The sequence below is a fragment of the Camelus ferus genome, chromosome 17 (assembly GCF_009834535.1).
Source record: "Camelus ferus isolate YT-003-E chromosome 17, BCGSAC_Cfer_1.0, whole genome shotgun sequence".
NCBI classification, from domain to species: domain Eukaryota; kingdom Metazoa; phylum Chordata; class Mammalia; order Artiodactyla; family Camelidae; genus Camelus; species Camelus ferus.
Window position 1 is genome coordinate 41,911,230 of NC_045712.1, and position 24,066 is coordinate 41,935,295.

Below are 24,066 nucleotides of genomic sequence, written 5' to 3' on the forward strand. Positions count from 1 at the left end.
CACTATTTATTGAACTTCCAGGCAGTGCCAGGCATTGTAGAGTTCATGGAACTACCTCTGACTTCTGTCCTTTGAACAACTTCTAGGCAATTGCAGCTGCACTGCATAGCACTGTACAGCAGCTTGCTCCAACAGATGAGAAAATCCACACATTATGCCAAATCCTACTCACCAACGTGGACAGCATTTTATATGCTTTTGCCAGATGGTCTGCTATCCAACACTTAGCCTCTCTGCATTTTTTCACACTCTCTCCTAAACTTTTAAAGAAATACAAAATGAGTGGAAGTGAAAGTGAATCTCTCTAGGAATTAAAAATCCAGTGGAAGTATTAAGATCTACCACCTTAATGGGTCAGAAAAAGAGAAGTTAATTGAACACAAAATCATATGTTACACAGAAGAATTGAGCTCAGAGGAAGGACAGATTACTGTGGACTTGATTACTCAAAAAAAATTCATGGAGGCAGTGGACCTTGAAGGATAGACCTCCTCCAGTTGTTACTTAGTCGATACTTAGTACGTTCCACATCTCATCAGAGTTGGTTGCCCAATGAGCATATGAATTAAACTTCCTTGGCACATTTGGGCAGCCAATGAAGTATATCATCAACTAGTTCTCTTCAGTCAACAAGTGATGGCAGATAGTTTTGGCTAAAGTCATTAGAGGATCCTCAGAGCAAGAACAAGGCCAGATCTACACAAGGCAGGCGTGCTCCAGCCATTCTGTAATATTTGGGCCAAAATGTGAGTTCTTTTTAAATCCTTGTATTACTTGCTTGCAGAGCAAGCAATGAGAAAACAAGATGACATTTTAGGCCAAATATTCAGCAGTCTGCCAAAACCTCTGCTTGAGGTGTCATTTCTGGGGTGTCTGCAACAATGGAGAAACTATCTCCAGTTTAATCCCTTAAGCTTTTTGACTTTGGACTTCCAGGAGTCCTTGGAATGAGCATATTGGCAAATATGAGAGATTCATGGCAGCTTCAGCCAAAAGATAAACATTCCCAACACGACCCTCTTCCTCCAGTCCTGTCCTCTCCTGCAGCAGGCTGCATCCAAGTCCCTCTATAATAATAAGAACTTGTTTGTTTAAGAAACTTTGGGGTTAAGGGCTGTACAGTTTCCACTGATAGCTCAGGCTCAAGCCAACCTTCAGTAGCAGAAATTTCTTCTTGCATTCTAACCTAAATGACTGCATCCGTAGTTTATCTGTTTTCCATTCTGTTTATATAATAAATATGGAAAACTATTATATTTGTTACCCCATGAGTGACTTTAAATGCCCAACATAGACAAATGTACTTCAAGTGCCTAAGATAACTCACAAAATAGCCTTTCATAAACTGTTTCATTTCTTTTCCTTGGATGTCGTCGGTACTTTAGACCTGTCTCATCTAAAACAGTATGACCCTTGGAAATTATTTTCCACTTTTAAGGCACAGATATATATATTCCCTGATATGGGTAAAATTTTTTAAATTTTGTACAGAAATTAAAACGTAATGATAAAAAGTTAGTTCCACTCATTATCCATGATAGGAGAGACAGGCAAGGTCTAAAGCCAGTCGACATGCTGGAAATTGATCGAACCTTCTCCTTCTCTTAAGGTACAATGATTTCTGCCTTGGAGAACCAGGAGCACATTCCTTTCCCTCCAACACTCTTCAGAATTATCCGCTTGGCCCGGATTGGCCGAATCCTGAGACTCGTTCGGGCAGCACGAGGAATCAGAACTCTCCTTTTTGCTCTGATGATGTCCCTTCCCTCTCTATTCAACATCGGTCTTCTACTCTTTCTGGTTATGTTTATTTATGCCATTTTTGGTATGAACTGTTTTTACAAAGTAAAGCCAGCGTCTGGAATTGATGACATATTCAACTTTCAGACTTTTGTAGGCAGCATGCTCTGCCTCTTCCAGATAACCACATCAGCAGGCTGGGATGCCCTCCTCAACCCCATGTTGCAATCAGAAGACTTATGTAACCCTAAGTCAGAAAACTGTCACTTATCTACCATAGCCATAGCCTACTTCGTTAGTTACATCATCATCTCCTTTCTCATCGTTGTCAATATGTATATTGCTGTGATTCTAGAGAATTTCAATACAGCCACTGAAGAAAGTGAGGACCCATTGGGGGAAGATGACTTTGAAATGTTCTACGAAGTCTGGGAAAAGTTTGACCCAGAAGCAACACAGTTTATCAGATATTCTTCCCTTTCTGACTTTGCTGATGCCCTTCCTGAGCCTTTGCGAGTGGCAAAGCCAAATAGGTACCAATTTTTAGTAATGGACTTGCCCATGGTGAGCGGAGATCGCCTCCATTGCCTGGATATTCTCTTTGCTTTCACCGCTAGGGTACTTGGAGAATCCAGTGGCCTGGATAGCATGAAAGCAGTGATGGAGGAGAAGTTCATGGAAGCCAACCCTTTCAAGAAGTTATATGAACCCATAGTCACTACCACCAAAAGGAAGGAAGAAGAACGATGTGCTGCTGTTATTCAAAAGGCCTTTCGAAAGTACAAGATGACCAAGTGTGCCTTGGAAGACAGGCCTCATTCACCACTCCAGGTGCTCTGCAATGGGGACTTGTCCAGCTCTGGGGCCACCGAGGGCAAGGTCCACTATGACTGAGCCCCTCACCTCCACCCCTACCTCACAGCCTTGCCTCCAGCTTCTGAGCTCCAAGGGATCCACAGCTCAGTGTGGAACAAACAGTGGACTTACTGAACTAGACATTCCATTTTTTTCCAGGCTAAAAGAAATGATATTTCAGGATTCACTTCAAATGGTTCTTATAGAGACTTCCTGACTATAACCACTGGTACTGTTTTAGTAAGGAAAAAGGCCCTAGAAAGGGCTGGAGAGGACACACTAATGAGAGGATTGAAACACAGCTCAAATTATGGCAAAAGAAAAGGATAAGAAACCAAAACAAACAAACAACACACACATTAAATTTTTAAATTGTGTTTTTCCAGATGCTCCTTAATATCCAATACCTTTGCCTGATGTTTTTCCCAGTAAAAGTATGCGGCTTATCACATGTAACTCTTCTGCATGCTAAGTGAAAATTCAAAACCTGCCAATAAATAAATAGCTTATTACAGATTTTTTTTACCAACATTAAATACTTCAGGTTTGGTTTTTTTTTTAAGCCTCCTAAAAGCATGATCGTGACTTATCAGTACCACTCTATCTTTCACCAGCTGCAATCTGTTATATATATTTGGAAAATAAATAAATAAATGAGACTTTGGGTTTGCAATTCATTCAGATTGCTTAGTGGCTCTGCGAGTAGTAGTTTAAATGTGGTGCTTTGCTTGGAATTAAACGTGGGAGCCAGTGACATGTGGGTAAGAGTATAACAGTTGCTCTTCAGGAAAAAAAAAAAAGCCATGATTTGTAGCATCTACTGATTTCTATGGTGAATGCTCCCATCACAGCAAATTTCAAGCTACCAACGTGATGTTTCTGAACGTAGAGTTGGGAAGAGGCGTCCACCATCAGTTCTCATGAGCTGGCTCGAGCTGGCTCAGCACACCGCTGGCTGGAACCAGAAAGATGGTCTCACTTGCCTCTGGTTAAAATATCTGCAATGGGCACCTTGGATGGAAAGAGCACCCTCTTAGAACACCTGGACCCCACAGGTGGGAAAGCCGTAAGATGTACTGCGTAGCCAGTAATCTCAGCCATTTGATGAGCCGTACACTCAGTTCTGGCTGAATGTCTGCATGAAACTCAGCCCAGAGAACAACCCAGGTATAACAGAAGGGCCTGGCCCCAGGAGCAGCCCAGCACCTCTCTAAAAATTGGAGATGCCCAGAAACCAAACAAGACATTAGGCTGTCAGCCCCCAAAGAGACTGGATTGAGGGCAAAGAACTACATTGTGATAATTTAGACACAGAGGAAAATCCTGCAGAAATAGCCCTGTATCTCAGACAGGCTAGAGGAGCTGATGTGTCTGTCAGCAGCCTGGAGTCTGAGGCCTGAGCCTCTGACCTGCTTCTCGCTGTCCAGTGGAGGGAAGACCAGTGCCGGATGCTGTGGTGCACTGAGGGAGTGGTAATTTCCAATGTGTATAGGATTGTCATGTGTAACTATGACTCAGTGTCCAGGCTCTGAATTAAGTCTTGAGTTCTGTGGGCAGCCTCGTGCTCTGGAGCACTGGCAAAAAGTATTAATATCATTATCTAATCACTATCAGTATCTAATTTTTACTTAGCATTTGCTTTGCATCAGGCACTGGCTGAGCATTTGCCCTGCAAAATCTCATTTGTACCTCACAATAACTCGGTCAGTATGCAGTCACTCACCAGGTAGACCTGAGCCTCTGTGCTGTGCTGGGGCAGAGGGAATGGATGTTCCCAGAACGAGGGTACTTTTGAGACAGGGTCACAGGGGCTCCCATGCAGGGCTGGCTGCAGGAGCCTTGTGGAAATCACCCGTTCTAAAGCCAGAGCCAGTTGTGCTTGAGGCACTGGGGATTACCTATGGCTTTCCTAAAAGATGCCTCTGATTCTGAACTCTGGATATTTTATGGATCCCTACCAAGTTTTCTGGCAAAGATGGCTGGCCATCATTCCAGTAGGGATAACTCCTGGCTGGAGATAAAGGAGGATTTGGAAGGGTATGGTCTTGCCTATTTCAGATTACAGTTTAGGGGCTTGAATATCTTCTGTTCTATGCAGTGTCTTCGGCCATTCTCACACATACCTGTCCACCCCCATGTGGTCCCCTTTCCCCAGTGCTGAATTCTTGGAGCCAGCTCCTGAGGTGAGCACAGGATCTGTTTGGTATTTGCAAGAGACTGAACCATGCTTCCTTCACTAGATGGCAGCAAGTACCTGACACATTCTTTTTTAGAGCTACACAGTGTCTATCTGCAGCACTCAAAGAGCCACAGGGCTAAGGGAGAAGACAGCCAAGGCAGGAAGTAATGAATTACCCCTGATGGATGGTAGAAAACTCACACTCCCCAGAGATAGCTCTCACTGTGCAAGGACCCAGGATACCCCCCAAGAGGCAGAGATGTTGGTCTGAGCTTCATCCTCCTGGGGCCGTGCTGAATGTCCATGGCGAACAGTCCCACAGGCACATGAATCCAGTCCTGTCTTCTGAGCCTTCTTTTCTCCAGGCAAATCAGCCTCTGCTCAATTCAATCAACAGACAATTTCCTGAGAGCCGATGCAGTACCACCTTATGCAAACTGCTTCTAACAAATGGCTCTTCACCTCAAGAGTATATATGCTAATTGAGAGGAGAATTAGATGAGTGTTCATGGGATGATACTACAATACGAAGTAACAAGTGCATAAATCAGGACACAGCTCTGCTCTCAAAGTGTGAGTGAAGACAGGCTCTTCGGACAGTTTCACAAGAGAAAGGTGGGGATTGTGACAGGTGGAGATGGTTCAGGAGGGTGTTTGAAAGGGGGGAGACTGTATAGGCAGCACATCAAAGGGTAAGGAGCGTAGACTGTGTAAGGGAGTACGAACCACCCAATTGACTGGACTCAGAGCAGCAGAAACTGAATCTAGAAGTGGAGTGTTTTGTGGAGAGTGAAGAGTAATAACATACTTAGATAATAAAGAGCAATTGGTGGTGCTTGAGCAGGGGAGGAAAATTAACCGGACAGAGTGTTCAGGTGAAGTGGGGGAGAAAGAGACCAGAATCCTGATCCTGGTGTGGAAGAGGCACTGAGTGAGGAGGGAGGCAGGGGGCAACGTGGAGTGACTAGGATGCTTGTGCCAAACGCCTGACTGTGGGGGAGGAGACTAGGGGGAACCTTAGGGTTTGGGGCCAGGGTGACAATATAGATGGCAGTACAAGTTACCAAATTAGTGAGCATAGGAGGGACGAGTGTTTTTTGCATTTATTTTTGTTTGTTTTCATGGCTAAGACAGAAGAAAATCTAAAAATCAATTCCCTTTTGAACATTTTTGAAGGTTTAAGATGCCAGGTCCAAGTGACATTGTTCAGCTGGGCCTAGAACTTGAGGACATGGCCTAGACAAGAGTCCTCAGCACAAGGGTGACGTTTGAAGCCCCAGGAGCAGGTGAAATCATGGAGGAGTGAGCATCCCCAGCTCTAGATGGAGGCAGAGGACTCAGCCTGGGGGCATGCTTTCAGAGGCTAAAGATGAGGAGTGAGGCGGTTCAGAGAAGGTAAGTGAAGGTCACACCACGACAGGCAGCATGGACACAGAACAGAATGTGAGAAATTCACAGGTAACGAGATGAGACAGGGTCCCACCTTTTCATCCCTTCCACTAAGAAGCATACAATGACACAACATTGTAAAATGACTATAACTCAATAAAAAAATTAAAAAAAAAAGAAGCATACAAGAAGCCAGGGTGCAACATGGTTGTGTTCCAGGAAGGTATCTCACTCCCTACCCCTCTACCTTTTCATGAACAAGCGTAAGAGCTTGCCTTCTAAAACAATCCAGGCTCATGGGCCAGGTGTTCCGGGGAGCTGTCTTGGAATGTCAGCTACTAGCGCCCAGTGCCCTTGGGGAGGCTGAAATCCTGTACAGCATCTCCTGCTCAGGGAGAGGGAGCCGATGATCCCAGATGGTTGTTGCCTGGCAACCCAGATAGAAACTCCAGGGTCATTCAGTGGGCAATCCCGTCCCTCCCTGTACAGGAGTAATCAAAGAGGCAGTGAGAAAACAAGTGCGAGCATTTATTGAGCATTTAGTCTGGACTCAGTAGCCACTTTCCCAGTATTACCTCGTTTAATCTTCACAACAGTTCTATTAGAGATCAACTGTTTTCATTATTCTGATGAGAAAAAAACAGAGGGATGTAGAGGACATAAGAGGCTTATTCAAGGCCATGGAACCAATAAGTGGCCCTGACAACATTCAGACCCCAGCAGTCTGGCTCCAGAGCTCAGGCTATCACTGCTACACCACCCTGCCTACAGACAAAAAGGGATAGTGTGACTGAAGTTAAAGGGAGGGTACAGAGTTTTCCTGGTTACATCTGTGAATCTTTTACCATCCATTTCTTCTCCTTTGGAGACTACGCCTGTCTTCAAAGTTTTTACACTGTGGAAACATCCTCCATGTGGGAGACACTGTGCTCCCTCTCCAAATTTAACACCGTCAATTCTGTCAGTGTACTCAGTTCCCTCATATTTTGATGTAGTTTCTATCCTTTGACTATTTTCTCCCCCTTTCTCCAGGCAAACTCTGGTTAATCTGTCTCCTCTAGCACCTGGTGCCCAGGGGGAAGGAGGAGGCTCTCCCCTCCTTTTGGACACTATACTTGTATTAGTGTAGATTTCAAGTGTGATAGTCAGACAGTGGTGGTATCAAGATCTTTGGAAATGAAGGTGAAATAAAGACATTCCCAAATAAACAAAAGCTAAAGGAGATCTCCCCTTCATTTCTGAACAGAAATTTTGCTGAGGGTAGTACTCTTGGATTTCAGAATGAAAACATTTTCTCTTAAAAGACAGTCTTAAGAAAATGGGAAGATAAGCCACAGCCTGGGAGAAAATATTTTCAAAGAATATGTAAGACAAAGACTTGTATCTGGAACATATGAAGGCTCTTCTGACTCAATAAGAAGAAGAAAAACAATCTAATAAATGAATGGGTAAAATGTTTGAATAGATGACAGGAAAAGTACATGAAAAGATGCCCAACACCACTAGTCACAAGGCAAATGCAAATTAAAACCTCAGTGAGATACCACTGCATACCTACTAAAGTGGCCCAAAGGGGGAAAAAGAGAGAGAAGAGGAAAAAAAAAAAACTGACAGCATCAGGTTTTGGTGAAGCTGTGGAGCAAATGAACTGCCATACATCGCTGATAAGTATAAAATGGTGTGAACACTTTGGAAAATAGTTCAGTTATTTCTTACAAAGTTAAACATACACCTGTAACACAACTCAGCCATTCCACTCCTGTGTATTTATCCAATAGGAATGAAAGCATATGCCCACGTAAAGACTTATCCACAAGTATGAATAGCAGCTTTATTTTTAATAGCCCCAAACTGTGAACCACCCAAATGTCTATTAGCAGGTGAATGGATAAATACATTGTGGTTATCCATCCAATGCTATGTGACTCATTTCAAAGAACTATTGATGCATGCAATAACATGAATGGGTCTGCAAAGAATGGGTATGCTAAGTGAAAGAAACTAGGTAAAAGCAAGTATGTGCTATATAATTCCATTTATATAAAATTCTAGAAAATGTAGACTAAACTATAGTGACAAAGTATATCAATAACCTGGGGATGGGGGAAGTGTTGGTAAAAAGTGAGGAAAAAAGGGCATGAAGAAACTTGAGGGGATGGTGAATATGTTTACTATCTTGATCACAGTGATGGTTTTACAAGGGAATAATTATGTCAAAATTTATCAAATTGTATTCAAGTATGTGCAGTTCACGGTATGTCAAATATACTTCAATAAGCCTGTGGGGGAAGAAAAGCCCTTGAGTTTTTTAATCTAAATGGAAGTCTCAGTAAGCCTCTGGATCTCTTATTTTAGCACTGAAGTCTGAAGGGAGAGGCTGCTGTTGTTCTAGGGATGGCTTCTAAGCTTTGGCACCCACCCGTCTACCTGGCAGATACATCAAACCAAGGTGATCCCCTGCCTGGGGGTGAGGAATGGCTGCTGCAATATTTGGAAAGATACCCTGGGATAAGAATTGGTATAACTCCCTCATTAGGGAAAGAAAAGCTCAAAAAATTTCAAGACATCATCTTGTCCAGCTCCTCATTATACAGATAAGAAAACTGATGTCCAGAGATTGGTAGGGATTTAAATCAGGTTCATGATTGATGGTTGGACAGATTTAGGGACAAAAGGTGAGTGAACATGGTCAAGGTACAGGAGCTGTCCCTGCGAGCAGGGACTGAGTTCTCTGTCTCTTCTCCCCACCCCTGCAGTAGTCACTCCCTGCACAGACATCGCTGCTGGAGGGCTGTTGAGTGGGTGGTCTTAATCCCTGTCTCCCACACACCAGAATTAGTGAGGACCAGTTGGCCACCGAACACTCAGTCTGCAGGCTCTCCTGGGGCCTCACCCCTCTTCTCCCTCCCAGGGGAAGGCTCCATCCTGCCGCCTGGAGGATGGGCTCTCTGTACCCCAGATGCTGCCCCGAGAGGCAGGAAATGCCAGGCACTTTCCTTCTCCCTGAAGACTTTGTGAGCTCATTCTGGTAAAAGTTTAATGCCTTAAAGTCAATTACACTTAAGAATGCTCTGCTGAGCCCACAGCAGCCTTTTCTCAGAGCCACTGGGGCTTGCAGCTGCTTTCCCGCTCCCTCTACAAGATGCTGAGAAAACCTCCCTGCCTGTCCTCACCGTGCAGAGGGAGCCTGAGCTCTGCTTTGCCACCAACTTGCTGTCTGACCTTGAGCAAGGCCCAGCCCTTTCTACAGGCCTAACTTTGACATGAATGAAAAGGAAAGGCTGCCTCAAAGGTTCTGAGGCAAGTGCTTAACTTCTTCACAGCCCTTCATCTCTAGGTGAACAGAGCAAGAACAGCAATTGGAGGAGACCTATAAGGGGATGGTCAGAGGCAGAAATGCCAAAAAAAAACAAAAAAAAAACAGGTGTTGGAAAAGAGAGAGAAATTCTGCATGGGTTTCTGTTTGTTTAGAGGGTGAACACATTAGAACTGACGTGCCAAGAATTTTGCAAAGCGCAGTCCAGGTTACAGCGACCTGGCCACCCTTCCTGTATGGCGTCCAACTCCATCCATTGCTGCAGACCTTCATCAGCTGGCCCTAGATGTAGCACAGCTGTCTTCAGGCATGGGCCAAGTGACTCCAGCAGGCCCCAGGGAGAGGAAGAGTGAAGGTTCCTGGGTCTTCTCGTGTAGTCACGATGGACAATTTACCTCTAATGGACCCACCCACTCACTACTTCTCATTCAGGCCCTGCCAGCCCTCAGGCTGATCATTGCAGAATCCTGGTGGTTTCTGCCCCAACATCTTCTTCCATCCAATCCCCTCTGCTAGAATGCCCCCTGCTTCTTGTCCCCTTCCCAAAGCAGCTCTGGACTCGACCTCAGGAAGCCTCTCTGCTTAACTTCATGCCAAGATGACTTAGAAGATCCCTGCCTTCTCTCCAAACCTGTATATCTTGTCACTATGCAGGGAACAGCTTAAACACGGGGTGGAAGAGGCTCTGTCTGGGAACACGAGCTCTGTCTGCTGCCCCCAGAACTGGACCCTGCCCCTGTCTTGCCACTGGAGCCCTACACAGCACAGCAAATCACAGGTAAAATTCTGGTGGCCCTGAGAGATTTATTCCAAATCCAATAATGGAGCTCTTTTGAGACAGGGGAGTCTTTCCCCATGGACAGAAGAGCTTGATTCTGCTGCTGGTTGAGGCTGCTTTAAAAATGTGGAACAGTATGTGAACCAGAGGTTCTCCCCTTTCCAGACAGAACTCCCTTATTTAACTTCCCATGGGCCGTCATTCTCCACATTGGTTAAAATTAATTCTTTTGCTGTCTATTTTGGCTTCGAAGTATTTACCCTGGTAAGACTTGGGCATTGATCAAACAGAATGGATGTCACTGAGAGGGTCCTTGGGAGTGGCCAAAGTGGAGGTAATATGGGGGAGGATAAGAGGGATGGCCAGTGTGACTCTTTAGTTATTGATTCACAAGACATATGGTGGGTGTGGGGGTCCCAGGGGAGTAGCCAGGGCAGCTTGGGCAGCCAGAGGTCATTTGAGGGTGCCGGTTAGAATCCATTTATCCACATGCCCACCTAAGATCCATTCTCTGCCTTTCTTCTCCTTGATCAGTGTCCAAGCAGACAGAGCCCTTCAGGCTGCATCAGTCAGACTCACTTGTCCCCTGACTTCCACTTGGGTTCACCCAATGGGAGGCACCAAGATGAGATTGAAGAGAAGAAAGAGGAAGCAGCCAGGGTATTCTTCCCTGCTTCCTGCTTGCTCAGAGCTATACATCTAGCAGTTCCTCGAATGTGATAGCTCCTGCTGTGCACTCCTCTTCTCTGTGGGTCTAGCCCTCCCTAGGCTCTGGTAACAGTAGATTCCCTTCCCTCTTCAGGTATAGGAATGGAAATGCTTCCTGCCATGGCTGATCCCTGAGTGCTTCGAGATCCTTAACGCCTGTGGGAGCCAGACACCAGGATGGCTCCAGTGATCTTTGCCTTCAGATATTCATCCCTTGAGTAGTCCTCTTCCACCTTGTACCAGGTTTGTTTTGTGGATTTGTTCCCACTATAGCATGCGGCAGAAGTGGTGGTATGTCACTTTGGGGGTGAGGTTACAAAAGATGACAGATCTTGTCTTGGGTCCCCTCTAGGTCTCTTTTGGGTCATTCATTCTTGGGGAGGCAGGCTGCCAGGTCATGAGCAGCCCTACCGAAAAGCCCACCCTAGTGAAAAACTGACGTCTCTCACTAATAGCCAGCAAGAAAGAACTGCAGCTTGCCAACAATCCCCTGCATGGGCTTGGAAATGGTCCCTGCATCCCCAGCCAAGTCTTGAGATGACTGCTCCCCTATGAACAGCTTGGTTGAAACCTCTTGAGAGACTTGAGTCAGAAGAATCCAGCTAGGGTACTTCCAGATTCTCATCCCTAAGAAACTATGTGAAATCATAAATGTGTATTGGTTTAAGCTGCAAAATGTTGGGTAATTTGTTACACAGCAATAGATAACTAAAAGCAACTCATCCACACCTCTGTCCTGCATTCCTGTTTCCTGAATCATCTGAGGTGAATTCTGCTCTCTGACTAGTACAGGGGCTCAAGGCAGCAGTCACTTCACAACCAGCACAGAAAAAAATTCAATATCTGAACCATGGTGTGGTTGTACTGATGGGTTCCATCTGAATATCTTCTAGCCCATCCATCACCTGAAGATCTGGGCATCTGCAGTTGAGCCGCTGTCCTTAGTGCGGGTTTGGACAGGACAAGACTGGGGATTGTGGAGGGTATAGGGCCTGGGGGACAAGGTGGGTGGAGGGAGAAAGAAAGTGGAAGGGAGGCAAATAGGGAGCTAGATGGCAGAATAGAAGATTCAGGCCTGCGTTAGTTGACAAGAAACCAGGAAGGCATCTTCCCGGTCTCCATCTGCTCATCAAATGGGACCAGGGTGAGAGCCAGAGAGTCCAGTATGGATAACAGTCCCTGGACTGGCAGTTTTGTGTGGTTAAATTGGCATTATTTCAAGGTAAGTTTTTCTCAAGGCGCCAAATCCTGACTCTGTCAGGCCCTCAGCCTCACTGTGATGTTCTGTCTCTGCGAGCCAGCGTGCCAGCATCTCTGGGCCCTCAGAGAGCCCCAGCCTGGAGAAGACAGCTTCCCCTGCCGTGGGCGGGGCACTTTCCTCCCCGCAGTGGGCCCGCAGCCTCGCATTACTGCGCAGGGGGCCCCTTTGTACAGCTGAGTGGCCTCGGGGCACCCTCTGTGAGTCATTTCCTGTTATTCTCCCCGGAGAAGTCCTGCCATTCTTTAAAGCAAGATTTGACATTTTTACAGGACTAACTTCTGGGGCCTTTTGGTCAAGAAAAAAGCAGGGATCCTTTCTTTTATATTTACAAAGCCATTAATTGGCTTCTTTATAAAATTAGACTCCATTATAAGCTCAATTGGAGTGGGAGTACAGCTTTATTTTGTCCAAAACATCAAACAGTCTTAAAGGATTTTTTAAAATAACACAGTGCTCAGTGGCAAGAAGGCTGGTGAGGTAGGCTTCACCTCCTTCTCCTGATGAAAACCGGCAGCAATGACTCCATGGTGTCCTCATTGCTCACCTGTGCAACTCAGGTGTGCCCACCTCTGCCCTGGAGAGAGAGAAGGGGAGGAGGGAGGCGTGGTCCAGAGCCATCCCCAAAGCGCTGCCTGTAGCTGCTGCTTCGGGCTCCAGAGGAGGAATGCCTGATGAGGAACCCCCCAAGCCTGATTGACCCTTGCTCCAGACCTAGTCTAGGTACCCACAGTACCAACCATGTGGCTCGCTACCCTGTGGTCTGCCAGTCACTGAGCTTTCAAATGGAGTTTATCTCCACTCAGCTCAACCCAAGAGGCTCCAGGAATCAGTGGTCTTCCATCATCCACATCCTGGTCTGAGACCCTAGGACCAGTTGCCTTAATTACTTTGATTTCTCACTTCAGAGCACACAGAACATCTAGTACAGGGTTTCTCAAATGTTATTTTTAAAAATTTATTCTTATAGAAGTATAGTCAGTTTACAACATTGTATCAATTTCTGGTGTACAGTATGTTTTAGTCATACATATACATACATATATTCATTTTCATACTCTTTTTCATTATAGGTCATTACAAAACATTGAATATAGTTCCATGTGCTATACAGTAGGACCTTGTTGTTTATCTGTTTTATATATAGTAGTTAGTATCTGCAAATCTCTTAAACTGGAATACATAGATGCATCGCCTGGGGAGGTTGCCAAAGTGCAGGTTCTTATTCAGTCACTTGGTGGAGGAGGGGGTAGCTGATATTCTGCACTTCTACCAGGGTAATGCTGATGCTGATGCTGTTGATCCAAGACCACACTTTGTGGAGCAAGGGTCTAGTACATATCCTCCTCTAACAGGGGGGAAGACAGCACGGAGGTGGGGCATGACTTTCCCAAGATACTTCATCAGGCTAGAGGAAGTGTCTCAGGCCAGTTTACCTGTCTCCTGTCACCTGACCTCCTTTATGATTCAGGCCCACAGCTCTAGAAGAAAGTGCTTCTTAAACTTTAACGTACACCTGCAGCCAGGTTGCAATGCAGATTCTGGTTCAGTAGGGCTGTCGTGGGACTGAGAATTTTCATTTCTAGCAAGTTCCCAGCTGTGATGCCAATGCTGTTGGCTTGTGGGCCCCATTTTAGTAGTGACGTCCTGGATATCATAGTTTATAAATTGCTGTTATGTATATTAGCATCCCTGAGGCTCATGGCAGCCATGGGACATAGTTAAGTCAAAGGTATTTATTCTCCTGGGATATACAAGATATCCGCACTGAGGCCAGCCCACTGACTGACAGGCTGTGCTACTGAGGCTGCTAATGGGAAGGGTTTAGAGCAAGGCCAGACTCACCCCAGGTTTCTGATGACCAGGCCACTCACAGCTTAGTCTCTATGAAAGTGCTCCCCAGGACTGTCCTTAACTACTGGGACCAAAGTAGCCAAGACAAAGTAAAGCTGTGGCAGAGGTGATGAGGGTCCCACCCAATATCCAGTCTCCTGTCCTTAGTAAAAAATGGGATTTTTGTCAGCCCACCTTAAAAAAATACGGTTTTAATTCTCCCTTGAACCTAGGGGTAGACTTTCTCTAAATTCTAGCCAATGAGTTATAGTGGACATTGCTGGATGAGGCTTCTAGAAAAGCTCCTTAAAAGAGGGGGCTAAATCAGTTGATATATGCCTTTTTATTCTTTACCACCTCCTCCTTCTTCATACCTGGAATACAGATGTGATGGTTGGGCTCCAATAGCCATAATGTGACCATGAGGCACACTAAAGAATGGAAGTCACAGCCTCAGGATGGCAGAGCCAAAAGATGGAAAGAGTGTGAGACCTGAGGGAATCATGGCTCTGCTGCACTAGCTCTGAACCACCTACCTTTGCACATTACATTATGTAACAGAAAAAGAGATTCCAATTCTTTAAGCCAATCTTTAGTGAGTCTGTTTCAAGTGATTACGGGGAATTTCTAACTGATAACAATGGTTCTGTCATCAGCCTTAAAGGGTGACACAACATTTCCTATGTATTCCATTCCCAGAATGAAATAATGGAATTTAAATTGGATTTAAAATGACCAGAAATAGATAAATTTGAGTGGGGTGAGCTAGAAAGGGTGCCACTGGGTCTGTGAATGCAGTCGGCTCCCAGCCCTGTACCACCCTCACTGCCAGGACTCTTTTACTCTCTCTGGGCTGAAAACATGGCAGGCAGTGGAGGCTATTTGGATGGGTCTCACATCCATGCTACCCAACAGCAGCAGGTTGACCTTGGACCCAGTCCTCAGTCTCTCTGAGGCTCTAATCACTTAAAAAATGGAGACGATAATGACCCTACTTACTTCATGAGGAGGTTATGATCTTTAAATGAGATATGACTCAATTAATATTATTATTATTACTTTGTATTAAATATTTATTGAATGAAATGAAATAATATTAAATGAAATATTTATTGGTTAGATTTTGAAGGGTTGGGATGGGAGTACAAAGATGACAGAAAAGTAGTCCTATTCCTCCAAAGAATCCCCAGTCTCATTCCTTAAAGATGGTTGTTGCCTGCCTTGATTGTTATGAAATCATTCAGATGCTGCCAAAGAAAGAGCTCTGTGTGTGAGCCTGTATCCTGGGACCCAGCCCCGCCAGCCTCTGGGTGGACACTTTCCCTGGAGTCTGTTTTCCAAAGTCCCTTGGGACTCTGCAGGGTGAGTTCTGAATGGGTTTTTCATTGGGTGCTCTGAACAGTGCAGAGGTCTTCAAGGAACGGCCGCCTCACGGTCTTGCCTGGCCTTTCCATTTTTTTTTAAACATTTTTTATTGATTTGTAATCATTTTACAATGTTGTGTCAAATTCCAGAGTAGAGCACGATTTTTCAGTTATACATGAACATATATATAATTCATTGTCACATTTTTTTCTCTGTGAGCTACCATAAGATCTTGTATATATTTCCCTGTGCTATACAGTATAATCTTGTTTATCTATTCTACATTTTGAAATCCGTCTATCCCTTCCCACCCCCACCCCACCCCCGCCCCCTTGGCAACCACAAGTTTGTATTGTATGTCTGTGAGTCTGTTTCTGTTTTGTATTTATGTTTTGTTTGTTTGGTTTGTTTTTTTTTTTTTTAGATTCCACATATAAGCGATCTCATATGGTATTTTTCTTTCTCTTTCTGGCTTACTTCACTTAAAATGACATTCTCCAGGAACATCCATGTTGCTGCAAATGGCATTATGTTGTTGGTTTTTATGGCTGAGTAGTATTCCATTGTATAAATATACCACATCTTCTTTATCCAGTCATCTGTTGATGGACATTTAGGCTGCTTCCATGTCTTGGCTATTGTAAATAGTGCTGCTATGAACACTGGGGTGCAGGTGTCTTTTTCAAGTGGGTTCCTTCTGGATATATGCCCAGGGTCATATGGTAAGTCTATTCCTATTCTTTTGAGGAATCTCCATACTGTTTTCCACAGTGGCTGCACCAAACTGCATTCCCACCAGCAGTGTAGGAGGGTTCCCTTTTCTCTACAGCCTCTCCAGCATTTGTCATTTGTGGATTTTTGAATGATGGCCATTCTGACTGTTGTGAGGTGATACCTCATTGTAGTTTTGATTTGCATTTCTCTGATTAATTAGTGATATTGAACATTTTTTCATGTGCCTATTGATCATTTGTGTGTCTTCCTTGGATAATTGCTTGTTTAGGTCTTCTGCCCATTTTGGGATTGGGTTGTTTGTTTTCTTCTTATTAAGTTGTATGAGCTGCTTATATATTCTGGAGATCAAGCCTTTGTTAGTTTCATTTGCAAAAATTTTCTCCCATTCTGTATGTTGTCTTTTTGTTTTACTTATGGTTTCCTCTGCTGTGCAAAAGCTTGTAAGTTTCCTTAGGTCCCATTTGTTTATTCTTGCTTTTATTTCTATTGCTTGGGTAGACTGTTCTAGGAGAACATTTTTGAGATGTATGTCAGATAATGTTTTGCCTATATTTTCTTCTAGAAGGTTTATTGTATCTTGCCTTATGTTTAAGTCTTTGATCTGTTTTGAGTTGATTTTTGTGTATAGTGTAAGGGAGTGTTCTAGCTTCATTGCTTTACATGCAGCTGTCCAGTTTTCCCAACACCATTTGCTGAAGAGACTGTCTTTATTCCATTGTATGTTCTTACCTCCTTTGTCGAAGATTAGTTGACCAAAAGTTTGTGGGTTCATTTCTGGGCTGTCTATTCTGTTCCATTGGTCTATATGTCTGTTTTTGTACCAATACCATGCTGTCTTGATGACTGTAGCTCTATAGTATTGTCTGAAGTCTGGGAGAGTTATTCCTCCAGCCTCTTTCATTTTCTTCAGTAATGTTTTGGCACTGGCCTTTCCCTTTTGATTTAGAAAAATTTGTCCCTAATTCAGTTTCCTTGGTGTTAATATGAGAAAGATAAAATCACTAGTGACTCAGGGATGCTTTGAGAGCTCAGGGAGGCTTGTAGGGGGAGGGTGGGTGTGCTGCCCGTCACCTGGTAAGAGTTGGTGTCCATCCTCCTTCTAGTAAGTCAGCCTGTGAGTCCAGGCCCCAGCCTGCCCTCCTTCTCGGCACCTCTCAGACTGAGGGGTCCACATACCAGTACCCACTGCTGCCGCCCAGAGGGCTGGCTATGGACAAATGCAGTAGCCCCCCTTGGTGCTGGACCTGGAGGGACAGGAAGAAGGGGGAATCACAAGAATAATTATGATAAACTGACGCTTACACAAATAAACAAGTCACTCCCTGGCAAGGCAGTGAGGGCAGTGCTGCCTCTAACGTCTGCCTGCCTGAGACCTGTCTGTGCCCACCCCAGCATTGCCTCCTGGAGAAATACCTGCAGAAGGGAATCTTTCCTCCCCTCTTTTCCAAGAGCTGCCTAGTTCTGCCCCTAATGGCTGGTGGGGCCCCTCCCAGCATCAGCCAGGTCAGGAAGAGCTCCTCAGGTACCAGGTCCAGGAAGGAGGGGAAATATGGTTTGGGGGCCATAATCAGTCTCCTTCCCTTGCTCTCTATCCACCCTTGTTGTGGAGCCATGGCCAGCAGGACACACACACACACACACACACACACACACACACACACACACACACACACACACACATACACACACACACACACAGACACTTGCTTTTACCAACCAGGGTGGCTGATGGCTGAAGAGTTTGGGGGTGAGTTCAGAGGTAGACTCCAAACTCGCTTAGAACATTTTCATCAGAGGGACCACTCTTGGGGCCACTCTTGGTTCTTCCTCTCCCTCGTGCCTCACATTGGTTCCTCAGTTAGCTTTATCCATCCCAGCCTCCCAAACGTCACTCGGCAAACCCCTTCTCCTCACCGGCAGCTCCACCACCTTTGTCCTCACTTGGTTCTGGGAATTAAGTGGGATAACCACGTAAGGCTCTTGGCCCATTACAAGCACCAATAAGAGTCAGCGAGTATCACTGTTAGCAATAGTGCTGCTTCCCCACCTGAGAAACAAGAAAACAGGTCAGATAAGCTCTCGGTTCTCTCCAGCGCTGACATTCTATGGTCTGTTTATTCTTGTGGAGACACTCTGGAATCCTTTTGGCCCCATTACTTTTCAGATAATTAGGAAATATGCCCCAATGGTTCTTTGCTGCCTTCCAGGGCTGGGTGATACTGCATATGGTTCCCTGGCTTCCAGAAGCCTGAACACTCCAAGGGAGCCAAGAGGGGTAGATCATTAAACTCTGCAGAGCAGTGTTTCTCCGATTTCAGCGTTCACCAGATCACCAGGTTTCACCTCTTCTTATCCAATCCCTGACCAAGGAATAGGGACAGCATTGTTCCATCACAGGCCTCCTGGCACAGATCATGGGGTCCCTCCCAGGGCAGCGAGGCATAGGGTGGTGTAGGAGTAATGGCCTGGGTCTAAGAATGAAGTGTACATTTTCTGGAACCAGGAAGGGGATTTTCTTGAGCGCTAGAGACCTCAATGCTTTGCACACTCTATTCAGTTTAGCTGGGGAGAAGTTTTGAGCTAGGACTAATGAGGGTGTTCAGGGGTGAGGGAGAACCAGAGCACAATAGCCTTGTGATGTTAAAGGGAAGCTGCGTTCTAAGCTCTGGGTGTCCCAGCCCTGGCAAAAGATGTCTTGCCATGCAGGGTACCATGCAGTCACTTGCCATCTTCAAGAGACCACACAGGTTTAGACAACGAGCAAGCCTGCTGCAAGTGGTGTGGGCGCAAGGTCAGTGCATCTTCCCCAAGTATCCCAGTCCTTGTCAGGAAGGCCTGGAGAGCCTCACTAGCCCCTGGGAGGAGGTAGGGAGAGGAAGAGCCCCAGGGATGACCGAGATGAATTATCATTCCTTAAAGGTGTGGGGGCTCACAGACATATGTCATTTAATTTTAGAAAAATAAAGTCTCGTAGCATAACTTGCACCCAAGCATTGTAGAGCAGCAAAACCCCTGCTTACTACACGCAGATTCTCAAGTGCTCTGAAACAGGTGGCAGTATTGGCATCAGTCATTTCCCTGCACAAGATCCTTTGCCAGAGTTTTGGCCTGTCTCAGTAAACAGCCTCCACCATCCTCTGCCAGGTATTCAAGCCCCACTCCCTTTCCACAGGAGTGGTACTGGCTGAGGATTGGTTTATGTCCCCCCAAATTCGTGGTTTGAAACCCTACCTCCCAATGTGACTGTTTTTGGAGACAGAAGATAGTTAAGAAGATAACCAAAGTTAAATGCAATCATAAGGACGAGGCCCTAACCTGACAGGACTAGTCTTCTTATAGGAAGAGGAAGAGACACTGGAGATCACATGGGCACAGAAGACAGGCCGGATGAGAACACTGAGGGGAGGTGGCTGTTGACAGCCTGGAGGAGAGCTCCCACCAGAAACCCGATCCAGCCAGGCTTGACCTGGGACTTCCTAGCCTGCAGAACTACAAGAGAATAAACTTCTGTTGTTTAAGCCACCCAGCCTGTGGTATTTTGTCATGACAGCCCAACGCTAAAACAGTATCCAAAGTGTTGTGCCTGACATGCTGCATCAGAATCATCCAGAGTACTTGTGAAAAATGTAGATTCTTGGAATCAACTCCAAACCTACAAAAAAAGGAAGGAAGGAGAAGAGAAAAGAAGGGAAAAGAAGAGAAAAGAGAAGAGAAGAGAAAAAAGAAAAGAAAGGAAAAGAAAAGAAAAGAAAAAAAGAAAAGAAAAGAAGAGAAAAGAAAAGAAATCTCTAGGAATGGGGCTCTGGACTGCGCATTTCAGAACCACCCAGGCAATTCCTGAAGTTGGACAGATGCTGCTGGACAGAGCACTCCTGCCAACAGCGTTTAGATGCCCCTCTGCTGGGTCTCCACCCATGCCCCCATCCCCTTCCCATCCAGAGCAGCCCAGATACAGCCTTGCCCCTTCCAGGAAGGCTCCAGTCCACCCTGACCCCACCCCCCTCCAGTGAAAACCTTGAATGGATTTTCTGCTCTGAGTGCTAGGAAGCGTGCCCTAGGGAGATCTGAGAGGATTTGTCATGTTCCAGTCGTTTCTGACCAGTGAGAGAGGTCTTGGGCCAGGACCCACCATTCTCCTTTGCATTAGCAGCTGTTTCTTAACCGACACGGTTCCCACCCATCTGCCAGCTGTTTTTCTTCAGCTCCGCTCCGGCTCTGCTGTTTTATTGGCCACAGACATAGACAGGTTGCTCCAGAATTACATGTGCCAAGTGCATGAACTATCACAGCCAAAAGCATGAGTTTGTGGAGGGAGAGGCCGTCTGAGTACCTTCCCTGGACTGCCAGCTCCACGCACAGCTCCTGACACAGAAAGACTCAGTCCCAGCCAGTTCACCATCCCAGCCTTGCTGACCAGCATCTTCCATCATCCTTCTCTCTGGGTTGGGTCATGGGTCAGGAGGGTATCATCTCTGGCCTGGGAGAGTGGGTATCTTACTACCCATCCCAAGAAGCTCTCCCCTAAGAGAACAGATTCCTACCCAGGCCCTCCCACCAAGTTCTAATCTGTGAAAGTAATTTCTTTTCACTGGAGAAAACCTGGAAAGCACAGGAAATTAACATTATTAAAAGGACATTTTCAAAAACCTCCTTTGCCAATTTAAATTCATTCATTCAATCATTCATTCAGCAAATCCTTGAGCTAACAGTTCTTTCCCCAAGTAAGCAAGAGAGAGGGAGAAAAATGAAGGTCACAGAGCAATTCTCTATCGGTATGGAATTGCTAACATCATTTTTGATTTAAGATACGTAGTTCATTTCAATTAAATATATATTATGTTGAAATGCTCCTTGGACTCATATTTCATCTTGGATTGAAATATCCATTAACATCCATCCTGTATTTCCTTTGTCCATTTAGATGAAGTTGTATTCCGAGCTCCCGAGTCTCCAGGGCACGGCACAGCTCTTAGAACACACCCTGTTTCTTCCAGCCCAGCTCTGAGTTTTTCCTCCAGATAAGGGCTAAGAGGTCTGAGATCCCAAATGTTTTCTCTTCTTAGAAAAATAAATCTCTTCAGCCAACTTCTACTGAATCCACATCAGGTAATGTGTTTTCCTCTGAACAGTGTTCTGTAAAATGGAATTTACATTTTTACATTTTACATTTTTTACATTACAGGAAATTTTACAGGAATGTAAAATGAAGTGTCATTGTTTTAGGCTGGCATCTCCTGATTTCACTGCCATCGCTGATTTAGGCCTCTTTTCTTCTACCTATTTTTTTTTTTTTTGTCTTACTTTGAAATTGTGAAAACAGGTATCAATTATGACTCTAAAACAATTGTCATTTTAATGAACGTGAATCTGTTTTAAAGATAATGTGAGTGGTAACGCACTCTCCTGCTGGTAACACCCCCATCTAATCCTTTTGTAGCGAGGAGCTGGGGGTACAAAATAAAATTACACCTCCTTTAGTATTCAGACTCATATAACTCCATGCTCTGTTCTGTTCCCCGTGAAGGTGTCTTTCTTCCCTAGTAACGTCCTCTTATGCAAAGCTCAGGAACTGAAATGTTGTGTTCACTGTATTCGGTCCATCCATGTCCTGGTAAGTTGGGGTCCCGGGGGAAGCCATGGTATCAATCTATTTCCTCCCAGAGGACTCCGTGACCCTATGCAAGGTGTCCTTCTTTCATCCTAGTGACCTCACTGTGTCAGGATTTTGGGGTGGGAGGTGAATCAAAGAATCTCGTGCCTGCAGAGCCCCAGGTCTCCCAGACCAGTATCCTGTTATACCTCCCACAGAGCAGTGGGCATTCCAAGTCCTGAAGAGTCTCACATGAGTCCCCTTAGTGCCTGCAACCTCATCCCCTTGGTTCTCAGCTGAGCTCCAGGATTTAATCTTGGCTTTAGCACTTACTGGCTGTGTAACCTCTGGGGCCACCTCTCTGAGCTCCAGGCTTAGTATCTATAAAGTTGGCACAAAAAGCATGTTAAGAGCGGCGGCCACTCTCAGTCATGGCTTCTGGAGCAAGATGGTCCTTTCTCTCCTGCCTGAGTCAGCAGTGGCCATCCCTAGGGAGAGGGGCCCTGCTTGGGAAGCTGAACTCATAATCTCTGGGATGCCAGAGGAGGTGGTGCCCACGGAAGCCATCACACCAGTGCTCCTCACAGCATCAGCATCCCCTGCACTAGGAATGAAAAACATCCCCCACCCCCGACCTCCCCTCTGGAGTCAGAGCCAATGGGATGGAGCCAGGGATGTGTTCTAACATGCTCTCCTGGTGATTTGAATGCACACTGAGATTTGAGAACCATGTTCTAAACCATTCCATCTCATCTTCTCCCTACCCCCACCTCCCTGGTCATTTTATACCAAAGAACCCTGAAACTCAGACACAGGAGACCAGGTCTCCTGAGTCCCCAGTGGGCTATCATTCAGCTTTGCCTTTAAACCCACTCCAAGATCACCCATAATGGTCACCAAGCCAGCTCATCTAAACTGCCCTTTTCCCACAACTCCAAATCCCCCCAAGATTCTGCCCCAGAAGCTCCCCTTGCCATGGCTTCCAGAACAACCAGCCCCAGCATCCCTGTGGGTGTGCATGACTTTCCACTCCTTCCTACTATGGCCCACGAGACTACATCCTTCTGTAATCCTGGCCCCTTTATCCAGACTCTCTCAATCCCCTCAACACTACGGTTGGGCAGATAGACTGGTTAGATTCAAGACCTGCCCCATAATGACTGTGACCCAGGTGAGTGATTTAATGCATTTGGGACTCAATTTACTCCTCTGTGAGATGGGGATGTCAGCCCCTGTCTCCCAGGGCTGTCGTGAGAGTGAGATGAGGTCCAGGCACAAGCCTGGCATGTCCTGGCCATTCAGTGAATGGAGGTGACCGTCTTGCTAAGGATAGCTGTCTGGAGGTGGAGAGAGGAGCAGAGTCCACCTCGTGGACAGAACTTATAAGAGAGGAGAAGGGGATGCAGGTGCTGGGGGAAGATTACAAGTGAATTACATCTAAGGTCCTCAGAGCTCAGCTTCCCACCCCTCCCCCTCTTTCAGTGAATGGATTTCTGTTTATAAACCAGACAAGTGTATTTCTCAGTGAGGGCAATATCTTTTCTTTTAGGTGTCACTGCTTCATTCCCAAGGCCTGGAAGACAATCCTAGGCCCTAGCTGTGGATGCTTAAGTAGACAGTGGGTGAGTGGGAAAAGGTGCTGCAAGCCTCACCCTGGTACCCAGGGCTCCTGGCAGGTAGCGATACCTCGTGGACTGGCCCATAATTGTATGATGGTCATGTAGTCACCTCCTTCCTGCACGGCCATGTGAACTGCAATGAGGAAGGAAGCCGTTCTGCCTGGAGGTGAGACACTTGGCACAGGGGCTGGACTCTGCCACTTAAGTGCTGTGGACCTGGGCATTACTTTATCTCTCAGACCCCTGCATCCTCCTCTACAGAATGAGATAACAGGTGTGCCTATCTCATAGGATGAAACGAGAGGATATTAAGTAAAGTCAGTACACATGTTGTAGGCACTCAGCATATGATAGTTATTTTTGCTATTAGTACCATCTCCCTGACTTAAGAGACACCCAGGATTAGAATCAAGCTTGAGAGAACTTTCTAGATCTCCTGGACCATCCATCTGCCAGTGGGGAGAGCTGTACAGGGCCCCACAGCAAGCAGGGCAAAGTTGTAGGTGTGGACTAACTGTGCACAAATCCCCTGCAGTGAAGACTCAGCGCCTGGCTCTGGGAATGCTGGAGGCGGACACAGCTGCCAGCACTCGGGGACACACTCAGTAGCAGGTAGCGGCTTCCAGGCCCTGTCCTTCTGGGCATGCCCATATCCATGACCCACCAAGGCGGGGATGTTACAGCCCAGCCACCCACCTGCC

At 45.8% G+C, this 24,066-nt stretch overlaps 1 protein-coding gene and 1 long non-coding RNA gene across 2 annotated transcripts in view; both read left to right on the plus strand.

Moving 5' to 3' along the window:
• Positions 1-3,268, plus strand: part of SCN11A (sodium voltage-gated channel alpha subunit 11) — a 122,923-nt gene extending 119,655 nt beyond the window's left edge. The window contains 1 exon segment of the mRNA XM_014552505.2: positions 1,610-3,268. Coding sequence (XP_014407991.2) covers positions 1,610-2,634 — 1,025 coding nt within the window. The 3' untranslated portion in view covers positions 2,635-3,268.
• Positions 3,269-5,316: 2,048 nt separating this feature from the next.
• Positions 5,317-11,194, plus strand: LOC116657265. Its single transcript, XR_004312353.1, has 4 exons — positions 5,317-5,389; positions 5,951-6,169; positions 10,134-10,257; positions 11,060-11,194. It is a non-coding gene; the product is annotated as an uncharacterized LOC116657265 (long non-coding RNA).
• The last annotated feature ends 12,872 nt before the right edge of the window (positions 11,195-24,066 follow it).